The following is a 15,715-nucleotide window of genomic DNA, read 5'->3' as shown; positions in this document are numbered from 1 at the left end:
AGTGAAACTGAAAGATTTCTGCATCTCTGTCTGTGAGCACATGAAATAACAAGAATACAAGTATGAATCTATATCAGAACTGCTACAGATGAAGAAAAGCAATTGATCAATGTCCTTGTTTTACCAATAAGAATGGATAAGTGTTTAGTAAAAATAGATTACTACCAGTTTTGGAACCTGATTATCACATAAAGGAAATGCACTTTTCATGAATAAAAGTCATTTTTAAAAATAGAATTAAAATATAGTTGCAATTACAACTATGATTACTTCAACTGCACTGACAATTGTGAAGATTTACTTGAGAGGAAACACATTTGGAATGGAAGTGTTAAACAGAGGCATTGCATTATTCTGTATTCAGAAGTTATAATGTATCCTACAAAACTTGCATCCCTTTTGCCTGATCTGTATATTTTGGAAATGTTTTTCCGATATGCATCTTCACTAGTTTTAGGGGGAGAGGGTTAGTCTAATTTTGCATGAGAGTTTGTATGAGAAGGTTTAAAAAAAGGGGGGCAAGAGACATTCACACTGAATCAAAACTTCCTTGGATCCCATCTCAGAATGGCAGCATAGTGGTGTCTCCCCACCAGGGTTCCTTGGGCCCTGGCATTCGCTCAGCCTGGCATGACTGCCACCAAGGGCTGGGTCATCCAGCCCAGCCCTAGAGTGTTTGTACACACTCTCTCTCCACTTGTGTCTGCCTGGAAAGGAGGGCTGCTCTTTCCTCTTAACAACAAGTTAAGCTGCTATAGGAAATCGATTCTCTTAAGAGCAGAGCACACAGCTGTCTTCTCCAAGTGAAACCCTCTGAGGCTTCATACAGGAAACCGCAGAAACCTTAGAAGCCAGAAAGCTTTTAAAAGCATTATGATCAAAAAGCCAAGGTGAGAGACAGAGAGAGACAGAGAGAGAGTCAACATTCTGGAGACGGTCATTTGGCTGGCTTTCAGGAAAGCCCACGTCATCTAAGGCTTGACCTTTGGGGTGGGCCAAATTCAGCAGAAGATGGCCTTTGCCATGTGGAGAACAAGGAGCTACACTTTTGTTTTCTACACATTTGGAAACACATTAATCATGAGGGTGGCAAGAAATGTGCTTTATTCTAGTGCAGCTCTGCAGACTTACACTCCATTCTCTGAGCCCAGTCCAGTGGTGTTTTTTTTTTAAAAAACTGAGAACAAATTCTTAGTATAAGCAGCATGTTCAGAGGCAACCTGTTCCAAAATTCTAACCTTCCCTCCCACCCATCCCTGGAAGCCTCTTCTGGCTGAAATCCTGTTGCACAGCTCTGCTTGAGAAGTGGGAATGAAGTCAGAAGACTGCTGCTGATTTAAGGCCTCCTTTTGCAATTTTGGGGGTCATGGTGCACCCCAAATGCCTTTAATCAGTAACTATTTTATTTTATTTTATTTTAGCAGCTGGCTCAATTTGTTGGTTTTTGTAAAGCTAAAGAACTGTTGCGGCCTTTGATATTATTATAAATTTCACTGATTTATTGTTTGAACATCATATGGAACAAAGAAAAATCAACGAATAACTTGTTTTAAAGTTTCAAACTACATTGAATGAGAGGGTGTGTGTGTCAGTTTGTCCTTTGCCGCAGGCAACTGAATGTTGTAGGTCAGTTCTTGTTACAAGATTGCTGCAACCAGGAAGGGGTTTTCAATTAGGGGAACTTCAGCATAATTTTGTTATTGTGCCTCAAGGTTCTTTATATATCACGCATTTTCCCTTTTAAAAGTTAAAGTATTGTTTCATCTCATGGAGGAAGTGGGAGGTAGGACAGCAGATGACATTCATAGGATCCTCACTGCCATACACCTGTGTCTCTCCAACAACTGTGATGGTTGGCCACAACAGCCCTTGTTTCAAAACTAAGCCCTCAGGCACCTGGCAATAGGGCTAAAATAGCCCTGTCCCAAAGCTTGCAAATAATTTATTTGTTATTATTTCTATCTTGTCTTTCTTCCAGTGATCTCAAGGTGGATCTCCTCCTCCTCCATTTATTATCACAACAGCAGCCCTACCAGGGAGGTCAAGCTCAGAAAATGTGACTGGCCCAAGCTCACCATGAATGTGTTTTGTGGTTGAGTGGAGATTTGAACTGAGGTCTCTTGAACTTAAGTTCAGCACTCTCATTACTACACTACATCAGCCAGAATTGCAAGCAATGCACTCACCTGAAACAGTTTGCTGGGGTCAGAGAGACACTAATGAGCATCCGCAAATGCCATTTCAAAAATAATAGCATGAGAGGGTACAACAAGAGTGATGGTCTTTTAATTATATTTAGAAGTAACATTTTAAGGACATTTTAAAGACATCTTTAGAGTCCGTCTGCCTGGATTTTTCTAAATTATCAAACCAAAAGCTTTTTTTTAAAGTAACAAGTAGCAGCAAAAAGGTGAGGGACAACATAACCAGTCATGCAATGACCCAGTTGCTAACACTGCAGCAAGTAATAACAACTGAATTATTCTTCAGAGCACAAAATGAAAACCAGGGACAAATTGCTTTATACAAGTAAATTCCAAACTTCTACCCTGACTTTTACTGTTTCATTTTAGCTCACCCTTTCCTTCCTGTGCTGATGCAGACCACCAGTCCCCTCAAGGAGGAAGCCTACTGCCATGTTTTCTATCTCAAGGTAAACAGGAACGCTAAAGAGCGATCATTTCTGCAACCAAGCAAGAGAAGGGGGGGAGGGTAGAACTGTATTGCTCCTTTCATGTATGAATGATGGAATTCTCCTCTCCTGATGGCTTGTCAGGTGAAGTTCCAGCTGCAGGTGCTGGATGGGAAGAGGCGGCTGTAGATAAAGAACTGGCCCATCAATCACAAATGCCGTTATATGTGGGCCTGGCCTGGCCTGACAGTCTGGGTCTCACACCACCAATGATGGATGCCTGCGAGCATGACAGAATATGAAATACAGAGAGACAGAAGATCAGTGGCTGTTCACATAAAGAAAGCCACATAACCTGCCACAGGAATGGAAAGAGTAAAATATTTAAGTGGGTGTTCTTTTTTTGTTGTTTGTTTCTTTCGCAAGGGAAGAGAGGTAAGCTATATATCACCCACTGCAAAGAGGATAGACAAAATAATGGAGATGACTTCTTATCAATAGCTATCAGCAGGGTTGGCTAAATGGGACCTTTGTATTCCAAGACAACATAGCTTCTCATGTGGACACCCAGAGACAGAAAACAGGGGAGGGCCCTTTTCCTGTGAGCTCTCCACCACTGAGCCTGCAGGCATCCCAGAGCTGACTGCTTTGTTTCTTCCTTCTTCCTCTCTAAAACATCCCAATTATTTCACTGATGGAATCCAGACTGGGTTTTGATCCCACAAGGGCAGTGAAGGGTGTAAGTAAGGAAGGGAGGAGGAGGAGGAGGAAGACGACAAGTCAGGCAGACCACAAGCTCAGGCATGCTTCTGGAACGTAGCTGTAAGGGGGGGGGGGATGGGGAAGTTATTCATCCCTTAATGCCTCCCTCGAGCTTTTCTCAGCCTCCTTTTTCCCACCACTAGGCCTATTATTTCAGTCACTGAAGGTATCCGGTTCTGGGCTGTCAGACTGGGAGGGGCCCACCTCCTCGGTGACACAGGGCACAATTCATGGGAAAGTGTCAGCCCGCCCAGCCCGCACGCATGCCGCTTGCTTGCCTCACACTGGAAACTCGCCTGCGGTGGGTTTGGTTCGTGTCATTACAACAGCTGCGCACAGCCGGCAGGCCGCCAGGCCTCTCCCCATCTTGCTGTGTCAGGAGTGTTGAGGTGGGAGAGAAGCAAGCCAGAAGGAGAAGAGGGAAGCATTAGAAATAAAGAACATGGAGAAGCACCTGCACTACTTTTTAAAAGTGCATATGTACTTCTGCTACCTCCCTAGCACTACAGTATAAGCTCTCTCCCACCTACCCAGCCACTTTTGTTTGCTCCCCATAATCTAGGCTAAGAATCTGTTCAGCATGGAATCATATACTGCATGGAAAACTCAGCAAAATGAGTTTCTAAAGTTAAGAAATCTATGTTTCTAGTCCCTAAGGTTGTAAAGATAATGATGTGTATTTTTGATGCTAAAAACTGCAGTAGAGACTCTGTAAGATGTCATCAGGCATACAAGAATATGGAGCCTCGTTAATATGGAGCCTCGTTATCAGATTGTTCTATGGGCTCATTTATCCCACTATTCATTTGGTCTGACAGAGTGAGTTTCTCCTGGGTGTCCAAAGGAGAAAGATATTTCCAGTCAACTGTTAACTGACACTTTTACTGATGGAATCCAGAATGGGTATTACATTTGCTTCCAGGGCTGAACCCTGGACTTCCTTGTATGCAAAGTACAAACTCAGGGTGCAACTGAACTACAATTGCTTAGCATAAGCAATACAGACAAAATGATGCAATCTTAATTGCATAATATTTTACTTGGTAAAGCTTTGATTTGGGCCCTTCTTTAATAATATGCCGTCAAATCAGTTCTGACTTATGGTGATCCTTTTCAAGGTTTTCCAGGCAGGGAGGAGTACTCAGAAGTGGTTTATCATTCCCTTCTTCTGGGGGCATACTGGGACTGTGCAGCTTGCCCTAGCTTGGTCCTACTCACAAACGGTAGAAGTGGAGAATCAAACTCCCAAACTCTGGCTCTATAGCCAGATCATCTAACCACTGAACAATCCACTCATCAGGCCCTTCTTTACTTGGTGATTTTTATTTTTATTTTATTTTATTTTGGAAATTTGGTTGGGAATATTGTATGATAGCTGTGCTGCTAACATATTAAGTTAGATTCCATTTCCCTTAAATAAGTCTAAGATAATGTGCGTGGATGTCATTCTTATCCATTTTACTGCATCAGGCTGACACAGAGAAAGACAGGTCCAAGGTTACTTAATGATTTTAATGGCTGACTGGGGACATGAACCTTCATCTCTGAAGCCCCAGCCCAATTTTTTTTTTTTTTTTTTGCTTTCATTTGGAGTGAATGGCACACACTGTAGTAATGCTGGACTATCCTGCCAAGCAGGGAGTAGGGAAGACAGGATAAGAAGATAAAAGGTACAGAGGACCACAGAATATGACTACTGGGGCTAGACCTAAGGCTGATTACTTGAGGAGATCATTTACGTTAAGCCTTGGGGCCAGATTTGTTCATTGTAATGTGCCCCACAAGCCAGCACTTCACTTTCCATTACAAAGTGCTTTTGTGGCAAACTGAAGAGCCAAACACCAAAAGCAGATCATTATTATTATTATTACTTTAGAAACCCAGATTTTTGTCTCAGGTCAGAGTTCATCAGAGCAAGCTGCCCATTCAGGTAAAGCTGGTAATACAGACCTCCCAAAACTTATCTTCTCAAACCTGTAATATGTGTCTGAACTTACTTACAATAAGTTAGCTGATATCTTCCAGCAAAAAGCTGCAGGGGTTAGAAATGGGGGGGGTGTGCGGAGTGGAGAGAGAAGCTGGAATTTTGAAGGGACCCTTAAGGCAAAAAAAGGTGTTCCTAGCGTGGGAAATATCTGGTCCTTAACCTCCCAGCTTTCACTGAGGAACTGTTTCTGCTTTCTAGTCTCCATTCAAGTTGGACATCTTTCTGTAACACTATATCCCAGCGTCAACTACCATAACTGACTGGTAGGGGACTCAGAAGGAAAATACAAATTACTTATATGTGGTCAAACAATTTATTCTCTGTGTGTGTGTGTTTTTTTTTTTTCTTTCTGTAGAGGGGCATTCCCAAGGGATAACAAGGTTTGCCACAGCATGTGAGCTTTCATCTATGTCTTTAACATGTGCTGTTTTGTGATTGGTCTTTGAAAGGTAAACACAGACTTAATTTACTAGTCTGATTGCTGAGGTTCATATATTTGAGGAAATCTTGGTGTGAGAGTGAAAGAGGGTTTATCGAAGTGAATAGACATCCTTTTAATATTTAGCATGACTCACAGGCTTGTTGTTAAAACACTAAATTCACCATTACAAGTTGTAGTGATAGCTACCAGTTTGGACCAAGAAGATTTAGAGAAACCCATGCAAGACAAAGCAATCAGGGTCTTCTAGTCTTGATAGCTATATAAAAGGGAACATTGAGCAGGTCAAGGATGCTACTGCACCCATGTTTTGCTGTGGATTTCACAGGGGCATCCAGTACAGCACTGCATAGACAGAATTCGGTATTAATAGACCTTTGATTTCACCTAACAGGACTATTACGTTTTCACACTGATCTGCTGGCTCTGCTGTTAAATGTTTCCTTGGACTAGTACCCGCTCCCTGTATTCCTATTCTTATGCATTAAGAAAAGATCTGTCAATGATCTCCTTAATTCGAATACATTAAAGATGATAATGTGATGTCAGCTTCTATTTGCTCCCTTCTGAGAAGCAGAATACTGACAGGGCTCCTCTAGCCCTTCACCAGCTGCCCTTGAGTCGTCTTCCAAGCCATGATTATTTTTGTCTGTTCCCACACACATACGTGCACAGAAACCTCTGCTGAACACCCTCTCCCATTTCCTGTCTTCTCCTTCCCACTTAGCAGCATCAGCTGTTTAGACAGAATGTCGAAAGCCGCTTTGGGGCCTCTGTGGCAAGGGTGACAGAAATCAAGGAACGGTACGGTATCAGTGAAAAGATGCCAAGTTTAATACAGCGGACATTTTTCAGCGGATTCAAATGGAGGATGCACTAGGTGTTATGGCCTGTTGAGTTGACTGGTGCTCGCCCGTGGGTGCAGTGGGATAAATGGGGGTGAGGGTGGGAAGGATTAAGGAGGGAACTATACAAATAGAACAGCCTCACTTCCAGCACCGTTAAAAAAGAAAAGAAGTACATCTGAGATGCCAGAAGAATCAGATGTTGTAGGGCTTTTCATTGGCAGTAATAACCTAGCAAAGTGCAGCTTATCCTTGCCCATAGCATGCTCAGCCTTAATACATCTGAGCCTCAGGTTTAATTCCTGGTGTTTCCAATTAAAGGGATGAGGTTGGGAAAGACAGCTTCTTTGTCCAAGATCTGGGGTAGCCCTTGCCACATCATGTTAACAAACAGCTGTGTACCATATTTCTGTTGCAATCCATCCAAATAAGGAGAACTGTATATAGCAGGGAAAGTTGGGAATAGGATCTACTCTGTATGCCCAAAGTCTGGGCTCAGTCCCCAGAATCTCCAGTTAAAAAAAGATCAAATAGATGGTGATGAACAAGACCTCTCTGTGCCTGAGATCTTGGGAGATTGTTGGCCAGAATAGGCAATACTGAACTAGAAAGACAAATCATTTTTTTTAATTCAACTACAAACACATATCTAAAGACAAATCATTTGATCCAACAAAATAGCTCCTTGTGTTTTTCAAAAGGACATCCTGGAATAATACCGTGGCTCCTTGGGAATTTATCAGATAGTCAACTGGTGCTGAAAAGCTTCTCTGAAACTTCCCACAAACATAAATAATTGTCTTTTACTTCTGTATTCTCTCTATACTGTATATCGTTTTGTTCTTGTGTACCACTTTGGAACCTTCAGATGTAAGGATTTTAGATATATTTCCAAATACAGTAAATAAGATAAATAGTCAATGCACTAGTGTTTTCTAATTTTTCCAACCACACAGTGAAATGAAAAAAAATAACAGCCCAAGATCACCCAGTTACTTTCATGACCAAGTAGGGGTTTGAATTTGGGTCTTTTGAGTCTCTAGGAATAGTCAGTGTCGTTTAGTGGATAGAGTGTGATGGACTAGGATTGTATTTGGGTTCAAATCCCTGCTCATTTCACTTACCTTGAAAGATATATTAGGGTCCTTAGAAGTCAATTCCGAATTGATGACACATAACAAACACACACAGCTTTGTCCACCATCCTAACCATGACATCAGACTACGATCACACACATGGTTGTTGAAATTAGTCTTGCACCCACAGCAGGATTGCATAAGCACTTACAAGGAAAGTCATGGGATTGTCCAATAGGGGTGCGGGAAATCAAGGCTACTATAAATCATCTCCCTAATCATAGACAAATGTTATCTGTGATAAACCCAAGGGACCTAACTGGCAATCACTGTCCCACCCTCTCTGAATACCTGCTTACCTTGTCTTCCCAGGTGTGTTTCATGCCACGTTGCACCAGTTGGGACGAAGCGGTGAAGCACAAGGTGTGAAGCAGGAAGCTCTTCCCAGGCATTCATCTTTGTGTTGGAATCAAGTTTATATTCTCCAACAAACACTTCTCTCTGTGGTGTCTCTATTTTTGATCTGGTGAAGCTGAGACTTCTGTAAGAGAAGAAGAACATGGAAAGGAAGGTTATGTCTCATGCAAGCTTTTCAAGATTTCCCAGACATTCATCAGATCCTGTTTTCTATATGACCCTACAGCTTGGAAGCAACTAATTACAAATAATTAGTATTAAAAGAGGAAATTAACTCTTTTCCAATAATAAAAGCATAATTGCTTTTGTGACTTAACTTAGTTACTTCTGTGGATCAGACAGGAGTACATATTTCCTTTTCCAAAATTGTAACTACAGTGGCAACTATTTTTTAAAATCTGAACTATAAACAGTAATTCTTTCAAAATAAATTTCCAAGCTCAGTGTTGATGTGGCTTTTTAAAATGCATGACTGGTTGCCCAGATCATCATTCTCCCCCTTCAGGTTTCTGCTCAGCAAAAGTCCAGTAGGATGCCTGGTTTACCCATAGTTAGAGCTTTGATAGTAGGCCCAGGAAACCCAATTGGGAAAATTTTAGTGTAAATCTGTTTAATTCTAATTCTAAAAAGTCATATTATTGCATGCAATTTTATTAAAATTGCACACACTGATATGTTTTAGCTGATGTGTGCATTCTTTTTCTGGCAATGGTGAACTTAACTCTTGCTGTGTTCTGCTACAGCATGTGTAGAAGGTTTCTTGTCCTCCAGAAGTTCAATAATCATCTTCAGATTGAAACATAGTTTGTTTTTGGCAGAACTTGGAAGTAATTAATTACAAATAACGTAATTACCTATATAAGCTACCTTGTGATAACAAGAAATATAGAGGATGATTACAACATCATAGTGACAATAATGTAACCAGTAGTTACAACATTGCTTTTTGATGTAATATATACATTTTTCTAATTACCATCACATATTATTTTTAAAGGACATTTTAGAGGTATTTTGACAGGAATTTTGTAGGTTTTATATCATTCTCTTATCAATTGTAAATCTTAAGTGTAATATTCTTTGATTTTGCCATGTATTTTTGTAAATATTTGTATGAGACCCAATATGCTGTAGTGGGTAGAGTATTGTAGGACTCAGAAGGCCTTGGTTCAAATCCTCACTCAGTTGTGGAAACTCACTGTGGGTAAGCAATGGTAAAACCATTCCTTAAATACCTCGCATACCTTGAAAACCCTACTACTGTAGTTGCCTTTGTCAGAAGTAACTTGACAGCACATAGCAATAATAACTGCAAGGCACAATGTCAAAATTGATCACTAGTACTGTAGAAACTAAACATTATTTCTGTCCCACTGGCAATAACAACCCAATGCTTTGACAAGGAACATACTTGTGTGTCAGTAAGGAATGAAAACTCAGTTGCCCAGATTAATGAGCAATGCAAAAAGTTTCTTTTTCAAAGTAATTTTCCAAACTGTCTCTTGGAGGGAAGAATGTGGCACATGCTTCCTGGTTTTCAGCCTTAGGAAGGGCTTCCTTTTTTCGGCTCAAGCTTTGATACTTTAACCACCCTTCTGCAAAACTCATAGAAAAAAAAAAACAAGACAGGACTTGATGCTAATTTTTCAGTCTTCCTGTGGCAACTTCAGTTCCTAGCAAAGTAAACACCGCCCAGTCCCATGTAGAGTTAAGCCCAACAGCATCCGTTAAAACCAACTGCTTTAGAGCTGCCTAACTCAGTGGAGGATCGGTCTGCCTTATGAAGCTGAAAATATTTCTTTAACATTTCCTGCCTGAATTTCCCTCAGTCGTTCAGCTCCTGTCAAACAAGAAGAGCTATGACTTCCAGGGACACGCTGGCAGGCCTGTTTCCCATGGCAGAAAGGTGGAGGCTGGTGGGGGCAGGAGGGCGGGAGCTTCGTTTCTTTCAACTTCTCAAACAAAAGACTGTTTGTATCAAATTTCATCTTGGGATTTCCTTATTTTAATCTGCCAGATCTTGCAACTGTTAAGCTCACTAACCGATATCTCTGGAGCAGACTGGAGCGGGATATTAATGCTCCAACATTCAGAGCTTAAAACATGAATGCTAAACCAAAGTAGTAAAGTGGGAAAATACAGCTTATGACTAATTGAATTATATAATTTGATCCTCTGTCTCCAGTTTTCCTTTAATAACAATAGCACTACAGAAAATAATACCATCTTTGAATGCTTTTGTTGTGTTCTTCCTTGGTGTTGGTGTGTGATTTATTTATGTTATTTAAAAAAATATTTTTACCCCACCTTTCTCCTAAGAAAGGACCCAAAGCAGCTCACTGTATTGAAGTTAAAAACACAATATTGATGCTAAAAACAGCAAATTATTCAAATATTAAACAAATTAATAATATTATATTAAGAATTTTAGCCATTTTTTTCTTGAGTTGTATTGTTTTAGTGTTGTTTTGGATCTTTAACAACTTATGTATAATACACAGAGAACTCAACAGATACAGACGATTTAAGCATGAAGTAAAAACACTGACATTGTTTCAAACATCTTTCTCCTGTGTAGCCAGAACAAATAAAATAGCATGATCTAGAGATTTTAAAGTATTTCTCATAATTATACTTGTTCCTTGTGTTTTTGATGTAATTAATATTTGATCATTCTATCATCATCAACAACAACAACCACTAATTTGCTTCCTGAAATTCAAAATTCAAAATTTTGCAAACATGTCAACTTACCTGCAAATTTTTAGCACTTGACTCCTAAGGTTTAGGCTTGGCCCTTTGGTCTGCTTTTGTGCACCTGTAATGTGGAGAATATTTAAATATATATATATAATAATAGGATGGCCATCCAGGTACAAAGCACTTTACTAGGAAAATGTTAGGTCTCTGCCCCAAGCATTTTACAGTAGTACAAAGAAGACCACAGAGAAAAAAAAGAGGATAATGGACTGTGGGCACCTAGAGGAATTTTATCCAATATCCATAATATTGGAATTATTACTGTTCTTGTTCACTCCAACAACACGAAGAACAATTACAAATATGGGGTTATTTGGGAGGTGCATGTACAAAACTTCCAAAACATTGCTTTATTCAACTACAATTCCCAGAATCCCCCACATTTTTGGGAGTCGCAGCCCCAGACTCTGGGTGTTGTCATCCAAAAACTTTACTTTTCAGTGGGCCACCCTATCCAAGTTTGTTTGTTTGTTTACCCAAAAGGAGAAAGCACCCTGTCCTTAGAGCTGCTCAGCACCAGGGTACAAAATCTGAACTACAACTCCCCAAATCTCAACCTCACCCCAAATCTCCTCCATGCTTGGTTTGAGAAGTGCTGCGTTCCTACTCAAATGCAGAGCCATTCTCCCCAAGAGGCATAAATATCTCTAAATGAGTAGGTGCCCGTGGGGAGGGGACTTAGGGGTTAAATCTCTGCCTTCATCTTTGGTTCCCTTTCCTTTCCACAATTTTCTTTGTTTTCTTCCATTTTCTTTTTTCCTTCTTGTGCCCCCCACACACAGAGACACACAACCCGAGCGACATCATTTTAGGGCCCTAATTTCAGGTCCAGACCTTGGCGCTCCGTCTCACAACCTGGCAGGATAAGAGCATAAAGGCAGGGAGGATAATGGCTGCTTCCCCTCACACAGAGACAGCCTTTTCCAAATGGTTCCTTCGCCCCCTTTTTCTCTAAGGAGACGCCGCCTCTCTGCCTTATCTTCCAAATTTTCAGATTTTCATTACTGTCTATTATTTTAATTGGTTAAAAAAATATTTTTAACCCCGCTTTTCTCCTCAGAAAGGAGCAAAGGCGGCTTCCGCCTTTAAAACGCACCTCTTAAAACTAAAACCAGGGAATTCCTCGACTGTGGAACAAATAAATAACATTCTATTAAGAAAGTTAGGGAAAGCATTACTAAAACCTAAAAAAAATTGCCTCCTCGTTTCCTCTCCACCCCCTCTATTCTCAGGCTGAAAAAAAGCCCTCCATCTCTTTTTTCTGGAATGGTGGCCATTTTCGTTCCCCTCACAGCCTCTTTCCAGATGATTCCTCCGTCCTCATTTCCTCTCAGGAGTCTCAGCCTCTTCTCCCAAAGTGTTCATTTTAAAGTAACGTTCAGCATGTGAATGGGCAAGGTTACATCATGTAACCTCATCTAGTTACATGATCTTACCTTTAAAATTTTTATTTATTTATTTATTTGAAATATTTTTAACCTCACCTTTCTCCTTAAATGAGGGACCCGCAGCTTTTATGATGGAAAGGCAGTATTTCAAAGCTGAAACCAGTAAATGTTTTTTTAAAAAATCAAACCACCACCACACACTAAAAATGGTAATGAACAGAAAAAAGTAACTTTGTGACAGGCTTGGAACTCCTCCCAAAGTAACTATTTACAAGTAACTACATGCCTTGTAACTCATTTTCCTCCAAGCTCAGGGGCACAAGAGAGGGGTTTTAAATGCTTTTCTTTTAGCCTCCATGATACAAAATGGTTAGAATGAAATTACCTCAGGCGTCCCTCAGAGCAGCCCATGTAATGGCTACAAAATATTCCTTCACAGTGCAAATACTGTACCAGATTATGCATAAATTAAGGAAGCAGCCATTTGGGAGAGACTTCCAATCATTCCCCCCCCCCTTTAAAAACACACACACCTGATTTTCCATTTTTATTAAAATATATCTCCCACTCTCTGTCTCTGAGGTAATGTTAAGAGTCCCCTTAAACCTGACAGGATGGAAGGGTTCCGTTTGTCTTAGACTAGCCCTATGTGGCACTTTTAAAGACCTTAAAAAATTGTTTGCTACAAGTTTGAAGACCAGCAGCTTCTTTTCTCCCTCCCTCCAAATAAATGTTATCCGTACTATAATTGGTGTTGTTTACAGTGCTGGGAATCTTTCTGTAAATAAGAGGCTGCAGCCATGTACGTTGTGGGTGAGGTAAACTAAGGAACCCCAAAACTTTATTCAGCTGACTCTTTGCTTAGACAAAATGTAAGAGTAGAGGGGACGCCTTTTACTGGACTGCTCGAAAAATCAAACAAACTTGCAAGTTTTTGTGGAGAAAATCTCGCTTCCTCAGGCTGGGGTGCAGAGTTCACTGTCCCTTCATAGATAGGGAACAAAAATGGTAGATAAAAGTCAAAATTTTGATGGTGAACCTCTGTGCCACGTCTGTCTGAAGGCGTGGTTTCTAAGTCTTTGCTTACAGTATCTCCCTCAAAAGTACAGAAATATTTATTCATTTTATTCACTTTATATCTACCCTGCCATTCTCCATCCCCCCCTTAAGGGTTACTGTTGTTGGTTTTAATGTCTCTATTTTTATTTTTGTTTTCTGATCTACTTGTTGTAGCCCATCCAGAGGAGGACTGTGATACTAACAGGAGTGGGATGCAAATTGAACACTGTTAATAAACAAAATAAATAAAAAGGACCCAAGGCAGCTTATAAAGACAGTAAATATAGAGATATTTTAAATGAATCAGATAAATGACACACTGAAAATGGTGTGCCCAAAAATTGCTCCTTTGTCTGTTATTGAGAATGATCAATGGAGGGTAGGAAAAACAAAATTAATTACAAGCCTAATGATGGCAGTGAGGTGAACTGTAGGAAAAAATTGAGAAACTGAATATAATTTTCACATAAGTAAAGGGTATAAAGAAATATGGAATTTAGCTCTCAGGGATGAATTGACATATGAGATCAAAATTTTAAAAATGGTTTGTTAAAAATGAATAGATTTAATGACATATGGAGAGATTTTATAGAATACGTTTTTGTGAAAGGGAAAGGTCAGGCACTAGCATAAGAAATGTGGCAAATTTTGAATGAATAATTAAATTGATTTATCTCAAAAGGTCCAGGTGGGGAGCACTGAATATTAGCAATTAGGGTAATTATCTATAAGAGGTATTATTTGTACCAATTATGATATTGTTAGGTTTACTGCTATTAATGTTGTTTTCTTTTGTACTTTTATATTCTTCTTTTAGAATTAAAAAAGTAAAGTAAATGAAATCAACACCAAAAACAGAATCAAAGCAAAAAAGGCACAACAATTGTTTTGTTTTGTATTATTGTAACTTGTAAACCGCCCAGAGTGACCTGGGTAGCCAGATGGGCGATATAAACATCAATCAATCAATCAAACAAGCAAAAAACAAACAAACAAATAGCCCATTTTAAAAAACCCTCTCTTACAGCCAGTCACCGAGGGAAAGCCAGTCTGAAGAGAAACGTTTTTGTCTGCTTGCGGAAGGACTGCAAAAATGGGGACTGCCTGGCCTCCAGTGGAAGGGAGTTCCACCACCTGGAAGCCGCCACAGAGAAGGTTGTCTCCCATGTCCCTGCCAAGCGCACCTGTGAAGGTCGTGGGATCAAGAGAAAGGCTGTTTTTTCACATTTTTCCACCCATGTTTAGTGAGGGGAAAGGTGCGCTTTGGAGACATCCAAACACCAAGGTGAACAAGTTGTGTGTGTATGTGAATGCATATCCCAGGAAACCAACATGGGATGAAACTGAGTCATGCTGACGAGGGAGGTCACCAGCAAGCACCGGCATCAAAACACAGCCCTTTCCAAAGTGACCTTTGGAGAGAGAGCGATGCCAACATGGCCAAAAGGGGCAGCCTTGAAATCCGAAGCCATCACTGGAGAAATGAGGCTTGATGCCTCAGCTGCGCTGCAGCTCCTCCTGGCCTGACATGGCAGCACTTGTCAGGCCTCAAAGAGACCCAGCCGGGGCCCAGATGTCCTCTTTGCCCTATGGTGTCTTTTTCCCTCCAACGTCTTGTCTGCAGAGCTGAACTCCTCCGACATTTGGTTAAACGGCTTTCAGAAGGGGCTGCGACCTTGGCCTGGATGGGCAGCAGTCAGGAGGAAAGGGTTCTCTGTGTTACGTGCGTGTGCATCCATGCACTTTGTGTGTGTGTGTGTTCATGGAGGGAGAAAAGAACTGGAAGAAACCCCAAAGATCAGTATCTAAGACTCATAGAGTTGGAAAAAAAAATGAGGACAAATGCTGAAATATATCATGAGAGCCACTGAGAAATGTGTGCATACTTTGGAAAAAGAGGACTGGAGATAGCTTGCAACAAACATGGCATGCTCACATACAAACACACATGCTGTGCCCACACACCGACTGGGAATAGATAAGCCGTTGTGCGTGGGCTCAGACAGGGAGAAGATGAGGCAAAAGTCATCCATTGGTGGCCTAAAACTGGAAAATCTCTCCTTTCCCTTCCAGGAATCAATACGATGATTAAATCTAGCATCCTTTCAACTCTCCATAAAGTGGAGTAAAGCTGAAATTGTATACAGTAGCTGTTGTTATTGCTACATGCTGTGAAGTCACCTGCAATTTATGGCAACCTTATTGATGACTGAAAGCCAGAATGTCCAGGCCTTATCAGCCCTGCTCAGCTCTCGCAGAAAGTTGCTGCCTAATTAAAAACTCAACTTCACAGGGATAGAGTTAGGATGACTACTACAAATGACACTAGAGACATTAGGCACTGTCACG

The 15,715-nt window shown here is 40.6% G+C and overlaps 1 protein-coding gene across 1 annotated transcript; it reads right to left on the bottom strand.

Moving 5' to 3' along the window:
- Positions 1 to 2,376: 2,376 nt before the first annotated feature.
- LOC110073269 (uncharacterized) lies at positions 2,377 to 14,359 on the bottom strand. Its single transcript, XM_078379253.1, has 4 exons — positions 11,482 to 14,359; positions 10,914 to 10,977; positions 8,102 to 8,283; positions 2,377 to 2,912 (listed from the first exon to the last, which is right to left on the bottom strand). The coding sequence occupies exons 1-4, from the start codon at positions 11,540 to 11,542 to the stop codon at positions 2,854 to 2,856; spliced, it is 366 nt and encodes a 121-aa protein (XP_078235379.1). The 5' UTR covers positions 11,543 to 14,359; the 3' UTR covers positions 2,377 to 2,853.
- Between the last annotated feature and the right edge of the window lie 1,356 nt (positions 14,360 to 15,715).

This window comes from Pogona vitticeps, chromosome 7 (genome assembly GCF_051106095.1).
Source record: "Pogona vitticeps strain Pit_001003342236 chromosome 7, PviZW2.1, whole genome shotgun sequence".
NCBI classification, from domain to species: domain Eukaryota; kingdom Metazoa; phylum Chordata; class Lepidosauria; order Squamata; family Agamidae; genus Pogona; species Pogona vitticeps.
Note: the sequence above shows the minus strand (reverse complement) of the source record. Positions and strands in the feature narration are given on the sequence as shown.